General features: G+C 42.0%; 1 protein-coding gene across 1 annotated transcript in view; it reads right to left on the bottom strand.

The window, feature by feature from the left end:
• LOC112255756 (latent-transforming growth factor beta-binding protein 2) overlaps positions 1-20,153 on the bottom strand; it is a 141,323-nt gene extending 121,170 nt beyond the window's left edge. Inside the window, exons 1-2 of the mRNA XM_042326283.1 lie at positions 19,167-20,153; positions 11,785-11,858 (exon numbers count right to left, since the gene is read on the bottom strand). Of these exons, the coding sequence (XP_042182217.1) occupies positions 11,785-11,858; positions 19,167-19,630 (538 nt within the window). The 5' untranslated portion in view covers positions 19,631-20,153. The remainder of the gene's footprint in view (positions 1-11,784; positions 11,859-19,166) is intronic.
• Positions 20,154-24,523: the final 4,370 nt, after the last annotated feature.

The following is a 24,523-nucleotide window of genomic DNA, read 5'->3' as shown; positions in this document are numbered from 1 at the left end:
GGCTAATCTGAAAACAAGACTCCCTAAATTTTATCAGCATATCGATTGCGCAACCAGGGGTGGAAAAACCTTGGATCATTGTTACTCTAACTTCCGCGACGCATATAAGGCCCTGCCCCGCCCTCCTTTCGGAAAAGCTGACCACGACTCCATTTTGTTGATCCCTGCCTACAGACAGAAACTAAAACAAGAGGCTCCCACGCTGAGGACTGTCCAACGCTGGTCCGACCAAGCTGACTCCACACTCCAAGACTGCTTCCATCACGTGGACTGGGATATGTTTCGTATTGCGTCAGATAACAATATTGACGAATACGCTGATTCGGTGTGCGAGTTCATTAGAACGTGCGTTGAAGATGTCGTTCCCATAGCGACGATTAAAACATTCCCTAACCAGAAACCGTGGATTGATGGCAGCATTCGCGTGAAACTGAAAGCGCGAACCACTGCTTTTAATCAGGGCAAGGTGACTGGTAACATGACCGAATACAAACAGTGCAGCTATTCCCTCCGCAAGGCTATCAAACAAGCTAAGCGTCAGTACAGAGACAAAGTAGAATCTCAATTCAACGGCTCAGACACAAGAGGCATGTGGCAGGGTCTACAGTCAATCACGGACTACAAGAAGAAATCCAGCCCAGTCACGGACCAGGATGTCTTGCTCCCAGGCAGACTAAATAACTTTTTTGCCCGCTTTGAGGACAATACAGTGCCACTGACACGGCCTGCAACGAAAACATGCGGACTCTCCTTCACTGCAGCCGAGGTGAGTAAGACATTTAAATGTGTTAACCCTCGCAAGGCTGCAGGCCCAGACGGCATCCCCAGCCGCGCCCTCAGAGCATGCGCAGACCAGCTGGCCGGTGTGTTTACGGACATATTCAATCAGTCCCTATACCAGTCTGCTGTTCCCACATGCTTCAAGAGGGCCACCATTGTTCCTGTTCCCAAGAAAGCTAAGGTAACTGAGCTAAACGACTACCGCCCGTAGCACTCACTTCCGTCATCATGAAGTGCTTTGAGAGACTAGTCAAGGACCATATCACCTCCACCCTACCTGACACCCTAGACCCACTCCAATTTGCTTACCGCCCAAATAGGTCCACAGACGATGCAATCTCAACCACACTGCACACTGCCCTAACCCATCTGGACAAGAGGAATACCTATGTGAGAATGCTGTTCATCGACTACAGCTCGGCATTCAACACCATAGTACCCTCCAAGCTCGTCATCAAGCTCGAGACCCTGGGTCTCGACCCTGCCCTGTGCAACTGGGTCCTGGACTTCCTGACGGGCCGCCCCCAGGTGGTGAGGGTAGGCAACAACATCTCCATCCCGCTGATCCTCAACACTGGGGCCCCACAAGGGTGCGTTCTGAGCCCTCTCCTGTACTCCCTGTTCACCCACGACTGCGTGGCCACGCACGCCTCCAACTCAATCATCAAGTTTGCGGACGACACAACAGTGGTAGGCTTGATTACCAACAACGACGAGACGGCCTACAGGGAGGAGGTGAGGGCCCTCGGAGTGTGGTGTCAGGAAAATAACCTCACACTCAACGTCAACAAAACTAAGGAGATGATTGTGGACTTCAGGAAACAGCAGAGGGAACACCCCCCTATCCACATCGATGGAACAGTAGTGGAGAGGGTAGCAAGTTTTAAGTTCCTCGGCATACACATCACAGACAAACTGAATTGGTCCACTCACACAGACAGCATCGTGAAGAAGGCGCAGCAGCGCCTCTTCAACCTCAGGAGGCTGAAGAAATTCGGCTTGTCACCAAAAGCACTCACAAACGTCTACAGATGCACAATCGAGAGCATCCTGGCGGGCTGTATCACCGCCTGGTACGGCAACTGCTCCGCCCACAACCGTAAGGCTCTCCAGAGGGTAGTGAGGTCTGCACAACGCATCACCGGGGGCAAACTACCTGCCCTCCAGGACACCTACACCACCCGATGTTACAGGAAGGCCATAAAGATCATCAAGGACATCAACCACCCGAGCCACTGCCTGTTCACCCCGCTATCATCCAGAAGGCGAGGTCAGTACAGGTGCATCAAAGCTGGGACCGAGAGACTGAAAAACAGCTTCTATCTCAAGGCCATCAGACTGTTAAACAGCCACCACTAACATTGAGTGGCTGCTGCCAACACACTGACACTGACACTGACTCAACTCCAGCCACTTTAATAATGGGAATTGATGGGAAATGATGTAAATATATCACTAGCCACTTTAAACAATGCTACCTTATATAATGTTACTTACCCTACATTATTCATCTCATATGCATACGTATATACTGTACTCTATATCATCGACTGCATCCTTATGTAATACATGTATCACTAGCCACTTTAACTATGCCACTTTGTTTACATACTCATCTCATATGTATATACTGTACTTGATACCATCTACTGTATCTTGCCTATGCTGCTCTGTACCATCACTCATTCATATATCCTTATGTACATATTCTTTATCCCCTTACACTGTGTATAAGACAGTAGTTTTGGAATTGTTAGTTAGATTACTTGTTGGTTATTACTGCATTGTCGGAACTAGAAGCACAAGCATTTCGCTACACTCGCATTAACATCTGCTAACCATGTGTATGTGACAAATACAATTTGATTTGATTTGATTCATACAGTCTCCTCTGAAAAGTTGATGTTGAGATGTGTCTGTTACTTGCACTCTGTGAAACATTTATTTGGGCTGCAATCTGAGGTGCAGTTAACTCTAATGAACTTATCCTCTGCAGCAGAGGTAACTCTGGGCCGTCCTTTCCTGTGGCGGTCCTCTTGAGAGCCAGTTTCATCATAGCGCTTGATGGTTTTTGCGACTGCACTTGTTCTTCAAATGATGGACTGTCATTTCTCTTTGCTTATTTGAGCTGTTCTTGTCATAATATGGACTTGGTCTTTTACCAAATAGGGATATCTTCTGTATACCACCCCTAACTTGTCACAACACAACTGATTGGCACAAATGCATTAAGAAGGAAAAAATTACACAAATGAACAAGGCACACATGTTATTTGAAATGCATTCCAGGTTACTGAAACTGGTTGAGAGAATGCCAAAAGTGTACAAAGCTGTCATCAAGGCAAAGGGTGGCTACTTTGAAGAATCTCAAATATAAAATCTATTTTGATTTGTTTAACACTTTTAACACTGCATGATTCCATATGTGTTATTTCATAGTTTTGATGTCTTCACTATTATTCTACAACCTGACATGAGTAGGTGTGTCCAAACATTTGACTGGTACTGTATGTAAATTAGATTTCTGTATTTAATTTTCAAAACATGTTTTCACTTTGACATTATTGTGAGAAAAATATATTTAATCAATGTTGAATTCAGGCTGTAACACAACAACATGTGGAATAAGTAAAGGGGTATGAATCCTTTTGAAGACACCGTACATGTATAAGTTCATTTAATTATAATTCCTAAACCTGGTTCTGGCAAAAGGAGGAATCCGCAGGTCTTTTTTTATCATGGAATAAATGTGTGGAGGAGTGTGGGGGGGCTTTACAGTAAAACACATTGGAAGATGAAAAGTGCATTTAGAAGTGTGTGTGTGTCTTGACAGCAGCAGGTTGTGGAGACATGTCCACATGCATCCTGTCTGTCTGTCTGTCTGTCGTACATCTGGCCTTCCGTTGCTCTTGATCTCTGGGACTGAGGGTTTTTTGGTCAACAGATGTGAATCTGGCAAATTTACTAAAGAGATGACCCCCAAACCAGATGCACCCTTTTGGATCCATGGGGCATAGTTATGCTTAATGCTGCTTGTAAATAAATATGAAGGTAAACTGGGAATCTTCTGTAGCTATTGGCCACAGTTACACCTGGCATCACTTTATGGCTTTGGCCAACCTAAGCAGAAATAACCACAGAACTATGTGCCTTATGACAACCATCAATAAAACCAGTGGTTGGATCAGACAACACTGACAAACACAGACTTAAAAGCCTGATCAGAATTTATATACATAACAATAACATAAGACATTTTCTCAACAATGTATTATTTGTAATGATGATACTTCAAATAACTTTTACTAAGGTGACTTTCAAGCAAAAATAATGACAAATTATTGCTCTGTATTCTATTACATAACAGCAAACTCTTTTAGACGGATGTTACTTACTAAACAACACAAAACAGAAAAAACAACTGTGTTTACCATCCATCTTCTACAACAACAAGGCAGAATCTGAGCCAAGAGCAAACCTTGGGCCAAACCCACAACAGGACACCCAGATAGCACATAACGTTCTGAGAACCTAATGTTTCTCAGAGCTTGGTGAGACCATAGTTGTCCTATGGTTATTTTGTATACAACCTTCCCACAACTTTATGTGAATGGTGCAGGATAGTTACTTGGCCATGGAACATTCTCAGCACATTTAAGAAACTTTGAAACATCCTCATTTAAGGAACTTAGTAAAACAAACTTAATTTTCTTAGTTTTCAATAATGTAACAGAACATTTCCTTAAAAGCTCAAACATGGTTACATTTAATTTCAATTTTGGTCATGTTCTAGGAATGTTCTCCAACAGGTTTGACATTGGGAATGTTTTCAAATATTTCAGAGAATGTTAAGAAACAACGTTCTTCTGTGGGAATTTCAGCACTTCAGCATAATGTTTCCTACTGGTTTCTTCATGGTTATATTTAACGTCATGTTCTCAAATTGTTCTGGGAACGTTAAGAAAACGTCGTATAAAAAAATCACAATAAAACTTTAGTAATGTTCAGAGAACCTAAGAATGTTATTTAAAAACATATACAGTACAATCGGAAAGTAGTCAAGCCCCTTGACTTTTTCCACATTTTGTTACGTTACAGCCTTGGGTTACTTTTTTTCCCATTATCAATCTACACACAATACCTCATGACGACAAAGTGAAAACAGGTTTTTTGAAATGTTGGCAAATGTATTAAAAATAAAAAACTGAAATACCTTATTTACATAAGTATTTAGACCCTTTGCTATGAGACTTGAAATTGAGCTCAGGTGCATCCTGTTTCCATTGATCATCCTTGAGATGTTTCTACAACTTGATTGGAGTCCACCTGTGGTAAATTCAATTGATTGGACATGATTTGGAAAGGCACACACCTGTCTATATAAGGTCCCACATTTGACAGTTTATGTCAGAGAAAAAACCAAGCCATGAGGTTGAAGGAATTGTCCCTAGAGCTCCGAGACAGGATTGTGTCAAGGCACAGATCTGGGGAAGGGTACGAAACAATTTCTGTAGCATTGAAGGTCCCCAAGAACTCAGTAGCCTCCATCAATCTTAAATGGAAGAAGTTTGGAACCACCAAGACTATTCCTAGAGCTGGACACTCAGCCAAACTGAGCAATCTGGGGAGAAGGGCCTTGGTCAGGGAGGTGACCAAAAACCCAATGGTCACTCTGATAGAGCTCCAGAGTTCCTCTGTGGAGATGGGAGAACCTTCCAGAAGGACAACCATCTCTGCAGCACTCCACCAATCAGGCTTTTATGTTAGAGTGGCTAGATGGAAGTCACTCCTCAGTAAAAGGCACATGACAGCCCGCACAAGATTCTCTGGTCTGATGAAACCAAGATTGAACCCTTTGCCCTGAATGCCAAGCATCACGTCTGGAAGACGCCATCCCTACTATGAAGCATGGTGGTGGCAGCATCATGCTGTGGGGATGTTTTCAGCGGCAGGGACTGGGATCAGTCAGGATCAAGGGAAAGATGAACGGAACAAAGTACAGAGTGATCCTTGATGAAAACCTGCACCAGAGTGCTGGTTCACCTTCCAACAGGATAACAACCCTAAGCACACAGCCAAGACAACACAGGAGTGGCTTCGCAGGAGTGGCTTCGGGACAAGCCTCTGAATGTCCTAGAGTGACCTAGCCAGAGCCCGGGCTTGAACCCAATCTAACATCTCTGGAGAGACCTGAAAAAGCTGTGCAGTGACGCTCCCCATCCAACCTGACAGCACTTGAGAGGATCTGCAGAGAAGAATGGGGGAAACTCCCCAAATATAGGTGATACAAGCTTGTAGCGTCATACCCAAGAAGATTTGAGGCTGTAATCGCTACCAAAGGTGCCAAAGTACTGATTAAAGGGTCTGAATACCTATGTAAATGTGATATTTCATTTCTTTTTTACTTAGCAAAAATGTCTAAAAACCTATTTTTGCTTTGTCATTATGGACTATTGTGTGCAGATTGATGAGGGGGAAAAAACAATTTAAGCCATTTTAGAATAAGACTGTAACATAACAAAATGTGGAAAAAGTCAAGGGGTCTGAATACTTTCCGAGTGCACTGTACATTGCATTCTCAGCATCAACAAAACAAGATAAAGGATAGAGAAAGTTAATTGTTTTCAGGTGTGTTGGCCGCGCCCGCAATCTTAATGAGTGCTTGTTTCCTTTGAAATGGGGTCTGTTTGAATAGACTAAAATGAACAGCTTTGTATGCGTGAAAAACATTGCATGCTAGCTCCATCCAATTCCATGTGTAAAGCAAAGAAGATTATGTGTTTAAATCTCAGTGATTCCGTGTCACAATAAAAAAGACGTGTTTGCATGATTAATGCCAAAGGAAATGAATTTACATGTGTCCTATCTGTGCTTGGAGTTCATAAAAGTTTACCCAAAATGAGATTGGAGTGTTATTAAAAGTCTTATTGTAACATTTAGTGAAAGTTTTAAGTAAGTTATTATAAAACCTCCAAATAGCCTATAATATCCGTTCTCAGAGCGTTAATAAATCCTCCCAGGACAACTTTCAAGAAACCAGAGTAAAACGTTCTCAAAACCTTCCTGCAAAATAACAATGAATGTTCCCAATACAGGCAAAATTTGCACTTCCGTTCTCAGAACATTTGAAAAAGTTTCACTTATGGCTTCGTTCACAGAACCAATGGGAAACCAAAAATATACTTTCCCACAACTTCCAAGGAACCAAATGTACTAACTGGGCAAGAACTCTGAAAACCTCTTAAAACCATATCTTGATTCCATACCAGACCAGACACACAAAGACCCAGACATTTCTATAAACATAGCATTTACAAATCCTTGTAGGCATTCTCACTGGACAACTGTCAAACCAATTCCTGCCATATATTTGCTGTGACATCAACCTGATTCAACAAGGACGTGTTGTTGAGAAACTATAACTCAAGACACCAAATCCGCTCTCCCGGTTGAAGCTAACGACCGACAGTTTTAATATTAGACATTACTTCAATCCCGTCATATATAATTTCCAAGACGTGGCTCAGTGAGGATATGTTTTTACATATTGCCCAGTTGACAGGTTTGTTCCTTTTCTTTCCCCCACTGTGAAAATGTTTTCTCATGTGGCCGCCCCCCACTAGTTATACCCTGTTAGGGTCTGCAGTAACACACTCAGAGAATGTGATAGTCTGAGTTAGTGGGGGGGTTTCCACCACCACGGTGGAGGTCTCCATAAGGGAGCTCCCAGGGCAGGCTGGCTGGGGGGCTTGTTTTGGCTCCAGGCCAGGGCCCGGCCTGGGGTCGTGATGTGGAGTTCACTACACAGCTGATGGTTCCCTACCCTCCAGCCACACCTGGGTGAGGGCCAAACTCCTAACAGAGACCAGATGGTGGTGGGATGGAGACCTTGCCTTCTTAGATGATCTACTGTGTTTAACATGACTGGTTTAGAAGGGACATGTTACTTTCTGGCAGGTGAAACATGTTTACCCACCTGATCTGGGTAACTCCTGCTTCATCCTAAGTAATTTACACCTCTGTAAGTGTGCCTTTAGCTGGAACTTGAAAAAAAAGAGGCAGAATCAGCGGTAGAAATTAGGAGGCTGGCGAATGAGGAGGTGACTTTATTTACTGATGGGCAAACAACTACAGCTTTTGTATCGTGTGACACTGTGAGTGTGTGTTTGTGTGCTGCTGTCTAGTTGCTGTGGGAACTGTTCTAGCCCCGAAATGCAGGTTGTGAGTGTGGGTTTCACATTCTGTGCTTGTAAAACGTAAAGATAACTCTTTCTAGAACAGCTTCTCCTATAACCTGTTATTTCAGTCAGCAACATGATGACAGACAAAAATAAAAGGAGAAACATTGTCAAAATGTTTTGATAGGCTATAGAAAAGCTTTGATAATATTTGTAACCAGGAGCTGCCGAGCTAACACTTAAAGTCATGTTCTCAAATTGTTCCAAGAACGTTAAGAAGTAACGTTCTTCTGTGTGAATTTCAGTACTTCAGTATAACGTTTCCTACAGTTTTATTTAAAGTAATGGTCTCAAATTGTTCTGAGAACGTTCTAAAACCTTTCCATAAAAACCACAAAAAAAACGTTTAGTAACATTCAGAGAACATTTTAAGAATTTACTTAAAAATATACATTATGATCTCAGAATATTAAGAAAACTTCCCATAAAAAGCGCAAGAAAACTTTAGTAACGTTAGGAGAATGTTCTAAGAATGTTATTAAAAACATATATTTTGTTCTCAGCATCAACAAAACTCTCTCTATGCTCTATCTTGTAAGTGTGTTCAGGGTCATGTTCAGTTGCCAAACATTCCTGAACGTTGCAGATAGAAATGCCATGAATAGAGCCGATGTGATTCCTTATTCTACATATCAGAGAGGTATTTTTGATGTACATACACTATTTCTATCTGAATGTTCCAAAACGTTCAATCCTGCTGAACGCGCCCAAGGTGTGTTGGCCGCGGCCACTAATTGGCCACACCTGATCTTAACCCTTTACAGTCTAAGCCCTGTCTAAACCGGGGGAGGGGGGTTCTACTAAGCTATGACTGTGTTTTTTTAAGAAGGTCATACCAAGGATCATTTAGCTATTTGATTTTTAATTTTAATACCACTTGAAGTATAAAAAAATATATACATAAAAAGTATGACCATTTTCATTTGTCCTTACTGCTATTAGCCCATACAAACGCATTGAATAACAGATTCACTACATGGAACAACAGATAGTCCCCCTCAAAAAATCTAAAGGAAGTTTATTCTGAGGTGTCTGTCCTATATCTGAGAGAGAAAAAAAGTTCAATTTATTAACACAGCAAAAAAAGAAATGTCCTCTCACTGTCAACTGCATTTATTTTCAGCAAACTTAGCACGTGTAAATATTTGTATGAACATAAGATTCAACAACTGAGACATAAACTGAACAAGTTCCACAGACATGTGACTAACAGAAATAGAATAATGTGTACCTGAACAAGACGGGGGGGGTGTCAAAATTAGAGGTTGACCGGTTAATCGGAATGGCCGATTAATTAGGGCTGATTTCAAGTTTTCAATAACAATCTGTATTTTTGGACACCGATTTGCCGATTATTATTATTTATTTTTTTTATTTTTTCTTTTTTTTTTTTCTTTATTTAACTAGGCAAGTCAATTATTAAGAACACATTCTTATTTTCAATGACGGCCTAGGAACAATGGGTTAACTGCCTTGTTCAGGGGCAGAACGACAGATTTTTACCTTGTCAGCTCGGGGATTCGTTTTTGCAACCTTCCGGTTATTAGTCCAACGCTCGAACAACCTGCCTTACATTGCACTCCACAAGGAGCCTACGTGTCAGGCTGACTACCGGTTACACGAGGGCAGCAAGAAGCCAAGGGAAGTTGCTAGCTAGCATTAAACTTACCTTATAAAAAACAATCAATCTTAACATAATCACTAGTTAACTACACATGGTTGATGATATTACTAGTTTATCTAGCGTGTCCTGCGTTGCATATAATCGATGCAACGCAGGACGTTTCTTTCCTTGCTCAGTTTATAAATATATGTAAAATAAATATGTGTATTTAACGCCTACATACATACATACATACATAATTTTAAAAAACTGGGACCTGGGGACCTTCAGATGAGTCTTGTGAGGCCTGTGGGCATCCTAGAGCAAAACAACTGACATGTATGTGTTTGTGAGAGTCTCATTTTTTTGTGTGTAGCCCAAACTGGTCGGACGCTACAGACAGAAGTTGGCAAATCGGCTGTGCCGTCTTCAGACGAGTCCCAAGACGCTCATAGAGCAAAACGGAGAACACCATCGTGTTCGTGAGAGTCTCATATTTTTATAGAGGGTCATAAATGTTTGTAAGCTAAACTGTTCGGATGCTACAGACGATTTTGTGAGAAGACCGATTTTCGGGACAAACACCGCTCTAGCTCTGTCCCCTTTCACCGCAGACACGAAATGCGATATCGGCGGATGTGGTGGATTGAGATGTATCTAATGAAAAAAAACATATCTCTGGCTTAAACTGACAGATTTAAGCCAGAGGTAATTATGCAAATTACATTTCCAGCGCTTGAAATGAGGTCTGTTTGAATAGATTTAAAAGAACAGCTTTGTATGTGTATAAAAAGATGGCAGGCTAGCACCATCCTGGTGGCGCAGTGGACTAATTCCATAGCTAGACAACAGAAGATTATAGATACGAATCACACTGACGCCGTGTCACAAAAAATAAATGTGTTCACGTGATGAATTCCTAAGGGAATGAATTACCATGTGTCCTATCTGTGCTTGGAGTGTTTTTTTATGTTAAAAAAAAGCTAGTAGTGTTATTAAAAGTCTTTTTGAAACGTTCAATGAAAGTTTTAAGGAAGTTATCAAAAACCTCAAAATAACTTGTAATTTCCGTTCTCAGTGCATTAATAAAACCTCCCAGGAAAGCTTTCAAAGAACCAGAGTAAAACATTATCAGAACCTCCCTTCAACCGATAAATAAACATTCCCAGACAGGCATAATTTTCACTTCTGTTCTCAGCACGTTTAAAAAGCTTTCAGTTTAACCGGTCAGGAAACGTATGGCTTCGTTCCCAGAACCAATGGGAAACCAAAAACGTATGTTCCCAAAACTTTGAAGGAACAAAATGTGCTAACTGGGTGGTTACTAGGTCACAATTATCTCTTAAAAGGAGAGATTGTTTAAGGCGCCTGCCCCCCACTAGAAAACATACAGAACACTTCACAACCCACAGAACAGTAAAAAGGCAAAAAAAACTTTCCAAATGTCAAGAATGTTACAATGGTAACACTTGTAAGCTGTTAAGATTCTGCAAAAATTGTGCTTTAAAAAGTGCCCAATTATTCACTCACCCCCAGTATCTGCCATTGAGTTTTTAATTATATGGTAGTTAAGATATCCAATATTGCTGTGGTCAAATAAAGAAAAGTGCAGTTACACCCATTATTAAGGGCTTGTGTCAAACAGAGCGAGCCAAGTGCTAAGCACTGGTCATTTCCATGTTAGGATTTTACATGAAAGAGCATGCTAATCTACATTAATAACATGACCATGGAGGTAATAATGACACAACGGAACACTTCCTATAGGGCAGGGTTAGGCAACAAGACTCAGCTGCGGGACGGTTTTTGTAGGAGCGAATGGTCAAATTGACCCACACCTAAGCCCAAAAAGAGATTATTAAAATTTTGAAAGCAATCATTTCATAATTTCATTGAGACACGATCATATCTTTTTTTTGGGGGGGGGGATATTTGGGAACAGATTTCCTAAATTTTACAGTCATTTTCTTAAACAAAAACTAAAATTATATATATATTTTAGATTTCAAAATTTGGGGGGCCAAAGTTGCCGACCCCTGCTATTGGGTAAGACAATATGCTTAAACTATTGAGAAGGACGGTTAAGAGACAGTCAAGCCAAAGGATAGAGATTATCATTGATCATTGTTTACCTAAGGCATATGGTCAAAGATGAATACTTACGCTTTATGCAGCGGTTGGTGCCAGATGCCACAGCCCATCCAGAGCAGCACTGGTGACCTCCACATACATTAGGCCTGCAGAGAAAGAGAGGGAGAGAAATGGGATATGTAATACTGTATGGGGATATGTAATACTCAGCCTCCAGTATCTATGCTGCAATAGTATATGTGCCAGGGGGTTAGGGTCTGTCCTATCTGGTGAAATTCTTCTGTCTTATGGTGGCCTAAGTATGCTCGCTCTAATTCTCCCATCGCTCTCTCTCTCGGAGGACCTGAACCCTAGGACCATCTGGCCTGATGACTCCTGGCTGTCTCCAGCCCACCCTGTTGTGCTGCTGCTCCAGTTTCAACTGTTCTGCCTGCGGCTATGGAACCCTGACCTGTTTACCAGACGGACGTGCTACCTTGTCCCGCACCTGCTGTTTTCAACTAACTAACTAACTAACTAACTGAATCTCTCTCTCTCTCTCTCTCTCTCTCTCTCACCTGCGGTCTCGACCTCTGAATGCTCGGCTATGAAAAGCCAACTGAAATGTACTCCTGAGGTGCTGACCTTTTGCACCCTCAACAACCACTATGAATATTATCTGACCCTGTTGGTCATTTATGAACGTTTCAATATGTTGAAGAACGATATGGCCTTAATGGTCATGTACTCTCATAATCTTCACCCGGCACAGCCAGAAGAGGACTGGACACCCCTCAGAGTCTGGTTCCTCTCTAGGTTCCTGCCTTTCTAGGGAGTTTTTCCTAGCCACAGTGCTTCTACATCTACATTGCTTGCTGTTTGGGGTTTTAGGTTGGGTTTCTGTATAAGCACTTTGTGACATCTGCTGATGTAAAAAGGCTTTATAAATACATTTGATTTGATTCGTACGTAATAAATGGACTGGCATGTACAAAGTACAGTACCCCACAATTCATAAGGGGAATAATGTTTTGAGTGTTCATGGTCTCAAACCTTAACATTTCTATCTGAGATTTAATTCTGACCCCATTATAGTCTCATATCCCTTAATGTGGTTGGCCTATTGAAGGAGCACCTTAGAGATTCAGAAATAATTGCATTTTATTCAATAACATTTGCAGGCAAAGCATGAAACTCTATCTGTGAGTGTAGAGCCACACACCCCTCTCTCTGTGCTGCATGGAGTCCAGAGGGAAAACAAATAGGCTAGTGGTTATCTGAGCCTGGGAGGGAACAGGAGAAACACATGAAAAGCACCCTTTGCTCACATAAATCTCCAGGAAAATGAAAGATGACAAGTTTCAAACTATAATAACTAGATTCTTTACATATTTTACTCTGCAAGAACAGCGCTGGCCAATTTTAACAGCGAGATGCATGAAAAGGCACCACACCACAAGAGCAATTCCAGGGCAAATTCAAACCACAAACAAGAGTTTTGGCATAAATTGACTTCCCATCTTCTTTCCACAAGATATTAATGGCAATGAGTTGAGTGAATGTATGTATGGCTTATGCAGATACAGTACGATATCTGTTCTGGGTCAGGAGATGACTAGTAAACTGTTAAAGGGTAAACACAGGGTGACAGTAGTACTGTCTGCCTTCTGTCACCACCACCTGGTCAGTCAACTGGGGTGTATTCACTAGGAACCAGATCCAAACGGAAGTAAACGGAATGAAATGGGGAGGGACCTACCAGAATTTGTCTAATAGAAACTCTTGTTTTCGTTGCAAACGGTTAAGACTAACGATTACATCCGTTTTTTTTTTTTGTGGTTTGATAGTTCTTTAGATGGATAGATTACTCTCTATGTAGAAAAACACTGGATGGAGACCAATGACTCTTTTGCAGATTTAGGACGTGTTCCTATTGTTAGACATTGCTGATGCCTGACAGATCTTACAATGCCTGGATAGGTAGTTTAAGAATCAGTTAACCACATCTGCTATAGCAATTTGTCAGTCGATGACACAGTCGATGACGTGCCACGCAACCATTGGTTGTTGTGTCGCTTTGCCTTAGCTGTGAAATGCTAAGGCAAACTGACCATATTTACAACCATGCATCAACTCCTGAACTCTTCTGACAACTAACAAACATCTGACCAATCAGACTAGAGCAAAGTAGTTGGTAGGTAGTTAATCAATTACATTTACAATTGCAAACAGCTGATTCACCATATTTTAACTATACAACAGTGACTTAGAAAACAATAATATCTCCCAGAAATTATGAATATGAACCATACAAAATAGACCAGCAGGTCTGTGGGCAAGTTGATGCCTATAGGGATCATTCCTGCTAGCATCATGAAGAGTACAGTAGCATGGTAAAAGTATTCAAGTTCTACATAACAAAACATTTCATAAAAGCTCTATAAATATCAATGATGTCATATTTGCACTCATAATGACCCATTTTATGCAGCCAGGTTGAGCAATTTTCCGAGCAAGTTGGAGCAGTCCTGGGTCTTCCTGACAGACTGAGCTCGAGAGGGCATGACAGGTACACCGTGTGGAACTCCCTATCCCAGAGGGCTAACCAGAAATCAGGGAGTGAGTAAGGAGACAGTGGGAATTCCGAGAGGAAATGTGTCATGCAAGCACACGCTCTCTAACGACAAGCAGATAATTCATTTCAAGCTAATGAAAGAGAAAGAGGTGAAAAATCGTGAATTACACAAGGTTAATTAATGCCTCTGAAGATTTATGGCACCTTTACTGTAACAGTAAAGTCCCTTAAAGGGGCAGGTATTTCCACTCAATAAGGTTTAAATAATACTGTGAAATTGTGAAAATTATGATAATGCCCTTTTAGTGTTTGAGCGATTTGAAAAGATGGTGGGATGGAGTTTTGGCCTGCCTGGCAACATCACTAGGCAGTATAAGTTAATAGACCAATGACAAAGTTTCAAACCTATCAGCCAATAACAACTCGTTTTCAGGTTACATATCCCTCCCATTAGGCTCCTCCAATTAGGTCCCTCACTCAGACCACCCCCAGACAGTCCCATCAAAATTCTTGTTTGAGAAAATGCTTTTTGCTGATAAACTATTTAGCTTATTTTTGACCATTTTAATTGAAACAATCACAGTAAGGTACTTAATTGTTACACAGAAATTATTTGATATTGAGATAAAAACAGCTGCACTGGACCTTTAACCCCTACAGGTCTAAGCCTTTGGAGGGGAGGGTTCTACTAAGCTAACATATTGAATTGTTTTAAAATGGTCATACCATGGATCATTTAGCCATTTGATTTTGAATTGTAGGACTCCTGTAGGTATATAAAAAAATGTTTAACAAATGATTTGATCAAATATTGTATTGTTTGGCCTTTACTGCTATAGGCCATAGAAAAGCAATGAATAACACATTCCTAAATGGAAAAACAGACAGTCAAAAGAATGTATAATAAGGAATAAGGTTTTGAAGTGTCTGTTCTATATCTAGGAGATATTAGAAAGCTTAGGAAATATATATATATATATATATATATATATATATATATATACACTGCTCAAAAAAATAAAGGGAACACTTAAACAACACAATGTAACTCCAAGTCAATCACACTTCAGTGAAATCAAACTGTCCACTTAGGAAGCAACACTCATTGACAATAAATTTCACATGCTGTTGTGCAAATGGAATAGACAACAGGTGGAAATTATAGGCAATTAGCAAGACACCCCCAATAAAGGAGTGGTTCTGCAGGTGGTGACCACAGACCACTTCTCAGTTCCTATGCTTCCTGGTTGATGTTTTGGTCACTTTTGAATGCTGGCAGTGCTTTCACTCTAGTGGTAGCATGAGACGGAGTCTACAACCCACACAAGTGGCTCAGGTAGTGCAGCTCATCCAGGATGGCACATCAATGCGAGCTGTGGCAAGAAGGTTGGCTGTGTCTGTCAGCGTAGTGTCCAGAGCATGGAGGCGCTACCAGGAGACAGGCCAGTACATCAGGAGACGTGGAGGAGGCCGTAGGAGGGCAACAACCCAGCAGCAGGACCGCTACCTCCGCCTTTGTGCAAGGAGGAGCAGGAGGAGCACTGCCAGAGCCCTGCAAAATTACCTCCAACAGGCCACAAATGTGCATGTGTCTGCTCAAACGGTCTGAAACAGACTCCATGAGGGTGGTATGAAGGCCCGACGTCCACAGGTGGGGGTTGTGCTTACAGCCCAACACCGTGCAGGACGTTTGGCATTTGCCAGAGAACACCAAGATTGGAAAATTCGCCACTGGCGCCCTGTGCTCTTCACAGATGAAAGCAGGTTCACACTGAGCACATGTGACAGACGTGACAGAGTCTGGAAACGCCGTGGAGAACGTTCTGCTGCCTGCAACATCCTCCAGCATGACCGGTTTGGCGGTGGGTCAGTCATGGTGTGGGGTGGCATTTCTTTGGGGTGCCGCACAGCCCTCCATGTGCTCGCCAGAGGTAGCCTGACTGCCATTAGGTACCGAGATGAGATCCTCAGACCCCTTGTGAGACCATATACTGGTGCGGTTAGCCCTGGGTTCCTCCTAATGCAAGACAATGCTAGACCTCATGTGGCTGGAGTGTGTCAGCAGATCCTGCAAGAGAAAGGCATTGATGCTACGGATTGGCCCGCCCGTTCCCCAGACCTGAATCCAATTGAGCACATCTGGGACATCATGTCTCGCTCCATCCACCAACGCCATGTTGCACCACAGACTTTCCAGGAGTTAGCGGATGCTTTAGTCCAGGTCTGGGAGGAGATCCCTCAGGAGACCATTCGCCACCTCATCAGGAGCATGCCCAGGCGTTGTAGGGAGGTCATACAGGCACGTGGAGGCCACACACACTACTGAGCCTCATTTTGACTTGTTTTAAGGACATTACATCAAAGTTGGATCAGTCTGTAGTGTGGTTTTCCACTTTAATTTTGAGTGTGACTCCAAATCCAGACCTCCATCGGTTGATAAATTTGATTTCCATTGATAATTTTTTGTGTGATTTTGTTGTCAGCACATTCAACTATGTAAAGAAAAAAGTATTTAATAAGAATATTTCATTCATTCAGATCTAGGATGTGTTATTTTAATGTTCCCTTTATTTTTTTGAGCAGTGTATATAGAAAAAAATGTACACATATTTAACTCCTTTTTTTAGTTGGCACAAAACTACTTTCATTCATTTTTTTAAACGATACTGGGTTCCCTTCAGACGAGTCCCATAACTTTTGGGGTCGCAGAACAAAACGGAAAACACCATTTTGTTTGTGAGATTCTCATCTTTCCACAGACGAATTTCGTGTAAAGACCGATTTTCTGACAAACAGTGCTGTAGCTCTGACACTTTTCCCCACAGATGGGGCGGCAGGTAGCCAAGTGGTTAGAGCATTTGGCCAGTAAATAAAAGGTTGCTGGATCAAATCTCCGAGCCGACAAGGTAAAAATCTGTCGTTCAGGGGCAGAATAAGGCTGAACCCACTGTTCCACAGTAGACCATCATTGTAAGTAAGAATTTGTTCTTAACTGACTTGCCTAGTTAAGAAAAAATATATTACATTTTTTAAAAAGATGCGGAAGGTGACATAGGCGGATGCCGCGGATTGAGACGCAGCCCATACAAAAAACAGATGTCATTCATAAACAGACTGATTTTCATGGGGATTTGTTATTATGTTAATTAGATTGACGCACATGCCCTATTCAATCAAACTAGTAACCAGGTTCCTTTTTTTTAAATAATACTTGTTCTGTGCAGTGAGAAAGCATGTTAAAATCCACATGGGTTGGATTATATTTTTATTCACATTGTTTTGTAACATAGGCTTGTTGAGTCCATGAATCCAAATGTGCATTCTTAATGCACAAGAAGTAAGATGTTTCTGGTTACCGTACGAGTTTGATGGAATCTAGCCCATTGTGTTGTGTGGATGTGGGGGCGCCACATGAACTGCTTTCTACAGCAACTCAGCAACAGTAATAAAGACATTGGTGCTGAACACACTGATACACTAGTATCTCTAAATCTCCCTGTGAAAGGCTATGGGAACCATTATATTAGGTTTACTTTTCTGGAACCAAGTGACAAAGCCTACCAGTGCAAGATATTAAAAGGAGAACGGTGGTTGAAATCATGGCACTCAGACTATCATCCCAGATCTTTTCCTACTCACCTCCTCCTAACCATAACTGTCAGACATTACACAGAGTCTGCTAGGCATTCCTCACCTTATTCAGCAGAGTAAGGTTAGCGAGTACACCTTTCATCCCCCAACATGTGTTTCTCCAATTAGAAGGGATCCTCATACTGTTCATAAAGTGTCCCTCAGAAACTGACCATATAAATAACCTGATTCCCATAGGGTCGTGTGCCATGCATGTGTACCATGCGTTGTCCTATGGAACAAACAGGGTTGGCTGCATGAGGGTTCATTTACTACAAATAATCAGCTTTTAATGGAAACAACTGATGGTTCTGTTTTGAGTAAAAAGAAAGAGAAAGAACTCCAGGTATTTGCAGCACTGAGAAAAAGCCTCCAGGAAAACAGGTGTTTCTAATCACTAAGTGAATTTGCAAATGTGGGCAAAGGGCTTTTGTAGAACCACTACATGGCCATGGGCAGCATGTGTATTCACACAACACACACATACCTAGGAGTAGTCTGAGGACATGGTAACTGTACTGTTTCAAAGTTTTCTTAAGATGAAATGATAGCTCTGGTAGTGCTCTTTCAATAAACTGCTCTGCATAAACTGGTGACAAAAATGTGGTTTAACACTTGTCGTTAATGAACAACTTCCTAGTCCAGAGAAACATGTTGTGTTCACTGTTCTGATATGAATAAAGGGTTTAACCTCTACCAATATAGTTCAAGTCCTGCCATGACCCCACATGACAAATTATCATTCCATTCAGAGAAATGTCACTGAGGAATTCAGTGTCAGACTGAATAGAGGAGAGGTCCGACTTTCACTTCAGACACACTGGAGCCATGGGATGGAATTATTTCATTCATTCGTTAGACATTATAGCAATATAGCCAATGTTTACCATCCTGTGTGAGATATAGGGGAAAATAAGAGCAACAAAACATCTGTAGCAGATAGAGGGCACACAACTGCATAGGCTACTGTTGAAAGTCATTCACCCTATAATACAATCATTATTGTGTAGCAGACAAATAGCAAGTGTATCAACTAAGCAAATGTTTCACTCTAGTAGGCTAGTGTTCATTCATGACACGACACAATAGCAACAACACAAATCACAAACATCAAAGATGATAATAAATAATGTAACCGAACAACCCCGGGAGGAGAAACAGCAGGATTTATGTAAAAAAAAAAACATGTTTAATTTGTAGACAAACTCAAAAGTACTCCTGCGGGCAGTACATATTTTTTCAACTAAAAAAAACAAGCGCTGTGTCTTACCCTGCAAGGCGCCTGGTATGCGTTGAGCTGGGTTTGTTGCTCTGTCTGGAACTGATTCGGGGTCTTTGCTGTGATGAGTGATGGGTGCCGAGCTGTGTCGCGGCCCTACGCGCAGCATCTCGTGGGACCGTGGCATCATCCGCCCGGAGGGAAGCTTCCGTACTGGGAGCTGGAACTGGTTTAATTGCCGTCGCGTACCTGTTATCTCGTTGAGATGATGAGCTCACCGGAGCCCGGCGACCGGAGTGCGAGACATTATGAGAGAAGTTGAGCAAGCTTTCTCTGGATGGTATGTCGGGGACAGCGTCCTTAGCTCCCACTGCGGAGTGACCTTGGCTCCTCGCTAGCTCCCGGAGCTGCTCCCACATCTCCTGTCTACCACCTGTTGAGTCCTTCTGGCAGTCACACATTCGTACTAGTGCAACGGTTAGAACCACTAAAACTGCAATCCATAAACGGTCCATATTTGTGTCAAAAATGGAATTGCTGCTACGTGTAGGCAGGCTGGTCACTCAAGATTCAGTTGTGTCGATAGCCACAAGCAATATCGAGTGGTTGAATGGAGGCGAACAGAAAGTTTCAGCAATACTGTATCTTTTCCCAAGCATGCAAAATGCTTTGATGTCTCTTCATAATGTCCAGGTAAGCATTACGCAGGATGGATTCAAAATCTTAAACCAATTCACAGCTTTCGCATATTCTCCTAAAATTGAAAATGTAAAGCTTACCTATAGGTTACTTACAGAAACAGGTTTATGTCAGATACGTTTTAATCCATTTGAGTTCATGTTAAGAGCGCGCGCAGGCAGCAATGGGATTTTGTCTGAAGCCGCAGTCCTACTAGAAGTGAAAGTTCTAGAGTATGAATGGTGCTCCGATGGATATGACCACCTCCTTGAATCTGAAGTCACCGGGAATTTGGGGAGGCTTTTCATGCGTTTTACAAGTAGAAAACTCCCCCTTAGTGGTCTTATTGATGCCTACGCTCAGCCCCCCCAGTCCAAGCCGCCAAGCTACAGTACGAGATCATACACAAACTAACCCTGCGCTCCTCTTTGCATAAACGCACATGTAGCGCACAATGTGGATACTGCAGGATAGTATTAAAAATGCAAATCAAGCAAATGTTAGATTGAGTATGCTAGGTAAGGTCAACTTGTCATATAATATAGCACATTGACAAACGTGATTGAGTAATTAGTAGGCTCATAATTGAACATTGACATAACAATATGATATTTATGTCACACAACATGGGGGATATGGGAAGTGCACACACGGTTAAAGCTACATTTGAGTTCTTGGAAAACTATAGAAGTTATATAACAAATCCCATTCATCTTCCCCTCTCTTCCATGCTGCATCATCAGTTTCCCTGGACTGCCTGGAAACAACACATTTCTTTTCTCCCATAAGATCTTAAACAACCCAAAGAGAGTTGGCTGCCTTATCCCATTCAACCCACAATGATACACTTCAGCCTGGTTCACATTGGCAGTTTGAAGTTACTCAAAACCAATGTTTTTGCATATACAATTCAAATCTGTTCTGCAGTCTGAAAAGCCAAAAAGCACATGGAATCTGATATTTCAAGCCACACTTCAAACCAGCTTGATTTGAAGTCAGATACAAACCTGATTCCTGGCCATGCGACTTGTGTCGGAATGGTAAAGTCTTGTTTATTTACCCCCAAGTGGTTTTTAGACTGTTATTTGGCATATTTTGTTGCTTGCTAGCTACTCTGCTGACAGTTTGACATGAACATGACATGGTAGCTAACTAGCTTGCTGATTGGCGAATTAGTGAATGTGCTAGAAAGCTCAACAGCTACCTTGCTAGCTAGTTGACTGCGGTTGCTAGATAAAAATGAACTCATTGTGAAAGTTGGATCATCTTATCCTCTGAGGATTTAAAAAGGTTCTTACACTATGATTTTGAACATTCAAAGCAACTGGGAAACATCCATGGCAGGCATTGTTGTCACCTTAGCCTTTGATGGGAAGCAGGAGCACCACCACCAATCAGCCTACACCACTGTGCCCTCACCCATCATTACTATGACAACTAGCGTCTGATTGTCAGTAATTGTCAGCAATTGACTGTCTGAACACACAAATCCGATTTGGTCTCTTGTAACTTAACTTAACTAACTGTTATGACAGTCAGTACTCCAAAACGGATTTGAAAAACAAAATTGATTTGAGCATTAAGGCCTGCAGTGTGAACAAGCATTAAGAGCTTTATTCAATCTGCATTGCAGAAGTTTAGCTTTACAGCATGATTTAAATTTAAAGGCAATGTTATTGCTTTAGCGACAAAGCTGCCAACTGTAAATGCTGTATGTCGGCTCAATCGGAAATGACCTTAAAATTTCTATCGCAGCATCTGTAACGGTTCAGCACCTGCCCACAATTGTTAAATAACCCATCTGCAACCACCCAAATAAAATAAAATAGTATTTGTCACATGCAAATACAACAGGTTCACCTTACCATGAAATGCTTACTTACAGGCCCTTAACCAACAGTGCAGTTCAAGAAATAGATTTGGGAAAATATTTACTAAATAAAATAAAGTCGAAGTAAAAAGTAACACAGTAGAACAATAATGAGGCTATATACAGGGGGCACCGGTACCGAGTGAATGTGCGGGGGTACAGGTTAGTCGAGGGTGGCCATTTTATTAATTGTTCAGCATTCTTATAGCTTGGGGGTAGAAGCTGTTAAGGAGCCTTTTGGACCTAGACTTGGCGCTCCGGTACCACTTGCCATGCGGTAGCAGAGAACAGTGTATGACTTGAGTGACTGGAGTCTTTGACACATTTTTGGGCCTTCCTCTGACACCGCCTGGTGTATACATTTGAAGTCGGAAGTTTACATACACTTAGGATGGAGTCATTAAAACTCGTTTTTCAACCACTCCACAAATTTCTTGTTAACAAACTATAGTTTTTGCAAGTCGGTTAGGACATCTACTTTGTGCATGACACAAGTAATTCTTCCAACAATTGTTTACAGACAGATTATTTCACTTATAATTTACTGTATGACAATTCCAGTGGGTCAGAAGTTCATATACACTAAGTTGGCTGTGTCTTTAAACAGCTTGGAAAATTCCAGAAAATTATGTTATGGATTTAGAAACTTCTGATAGGCTAATTGACATAATTTGAATCAATTGGACGTCTACCTGTGGATGTATTTCAAGGCCTACCTTCAAACTCAGTGCCTCTTTGCTTGACATCATGAGAAAATCAAAAGAATTCAGCCAAGACATCAGAAAAACAATTGGAGACCTCCACAAATCTGGTTCATCCTTGGGAGCAATTTCCAAACGCCTGAAGGTACCACATTCATCTGTAAAAACAATAGTACGCAAGTATAAACAGCATGGGACCACACAGCTGCCATACCGCTCAGGAAGGAGACACGTTCTGTCTCCTAGAGATGAACGTACATTGGCGCGAAAAGTGCAAATCAATCCCAGAACAACAGCAAAGGACCTTGTGAAGATGCTGGAGGAAACAGGTACAAAAGTATCTATATCTACAGTAAAACAAGTCCTATATCGACATAACCTGAAAGGAAGAATTCACTGCTCAAAAACCTCCACAAAAAATACAGACTATGGTTTGCCACTGCACATGGGGACAAAGATCGTACTTTTTGGAGAAATGTCCTCTGGTCTGATGAAACAAAAATAGAACTGTTTGGCCATAATGACCGTTTGGAGGAAAAGGGGGGAGGCTTGCAAGCCGAAGAACACCATCCCAACCGTGAAGCAAGGGGGTGGCAGCATCATGCTGTGGGGGTGCTTTGCTGCAGGGGGGACTGGTGCACTTCACAAAATAGATGGCATCATGAGGTAGGAAAATTATGTGGATATAGTGAAGCAACATCTCAAGACATCAGTCAGGAAGTTAAAGCTTGGTTGCAAATCGGTCTTCCAAATGGACAATGACCCCAAGCCCTGACCTCAATCCTATAGAAGATTTGTGGGCAGAACTGAAAAAGCGTGTGCGAGCAAGGGGGCCTACAAACCTGACTCAGTTACACCAGCTCTGTCAGGAGGAATGGGCCTAAATTCACCCTCTTGTTGTGGGAAGCTTGTGGAAGGCTACCCAAAACGTTTGACCCAAGTTCTACAATTTAAAGGCAACGCTACCAAATACTAATTGAGTGTATGTGTAATGCGATGCTACTGGCAGCAGAGAAGTCAGCCGCAGGAGAACGGAAACTGATTTACAACGGTTGTGTTTAATAACCATAAACCACCGTCAACAGAATAATAAAATAAATGGGTCAAACAAAACCCGGTAAATACCAGCATACCGTTCACAAGCACTACAACAAACAATTACAGACAAGGACATGGGGGGGGGGACAGAGGGTTAAATAAACAACATGTAATTGATGGAATTGGAACCAGGTGTGATGGAAAATTAAAAGTGGATCGGCGATGGCTAGAAGGTCGGTGACGTCGACCGCTGAACGCCGCCCGAACAAGGAGAGGGACCAACTTCGGCGGAGGTCGTGACAGTATCTAAACTTCTGACCCACTGGGAATGTGATGAAATAAATACAAGCTGAAATAAATTATTATCTTTACTATTATTCTGACATTTCACATTCTTAAAATAAAGTGGGGATCCTAACTGACCTAAGACTGTCACGCCCTGGTCTTAGTATTTTGTGTTTTCTTTATTTTTTTGGTCAGGCCAGGGTGTGACATGGGTTTATTTTGTGGTGTGTTTGTGTATTGGTTTTTTTTTTCGTAGGTTTTGGGATTGTGGCTTAGTGGGGTGTTCTAGCAAAGTCTATGGTTGCCTGAGGCGGTTCTCAATCAGAGGCAGGTGATTCTCGTTGTCTCTGATTGGGAACCATATTTAGGCAGCCATATTCTTTGAGTGTTTCGTGGGTGATTGTTCCTGTCTCTGTGTTTAGTTTGCACCAGTTTAGGCTGTTTCGGTTTTCACGTTCCGTTTGTTGTTTTTGTATTGATCGTGTTTTGTCTACATTAAACATGTATCGAATTAACCATGCTGCATTTTGGTCCGACTCTCTTTCAGCCGAAGAAAACCATAACAGAATCACCCACCACAACAGGACCAAGCGGCGTGGTGACAGGCAGCGGCAGCAGGAGCTACGAAGTTTGGAGTATACGACTTGGGAGGAAATAGACAGGTGGGCGGTCGACCCAGAGAGAGTGCCGGAGCCCGCCTGGGTTTTGCTGGAGCAGTGCGAAGAAGGTTATCGGAGAATGGAGTTGGCGAAGCAAGCATGGCGGCGCGGACGGAAGACCGAGAGTCAGCCCCAAAAATTTCTTGGGGGGGGGGGCTCAGGGAGAGTGTGGCAGAG

Source organism: Oncorhynchus tshawytscha, linkage group LG08, assembly GCF_018296145.1.
Source record: "Oncorhynchus tshawytscha isolate Ot180627B linkage group LG08, Otsh_v2.0, whole genome shotgun sequence".
NCBI classification, from domain to species: Eukaryota; Metazoa; Chordata; class Actinopteri; order Salmoniformes; family Salmonidae; genus Oncorhynchus; species Oncorhynchus tshawytscha.
Note: the sequence above shows the minus strand (reverse complement) of the source record. Positions and strands in the feature narration are given on the sequence as shown.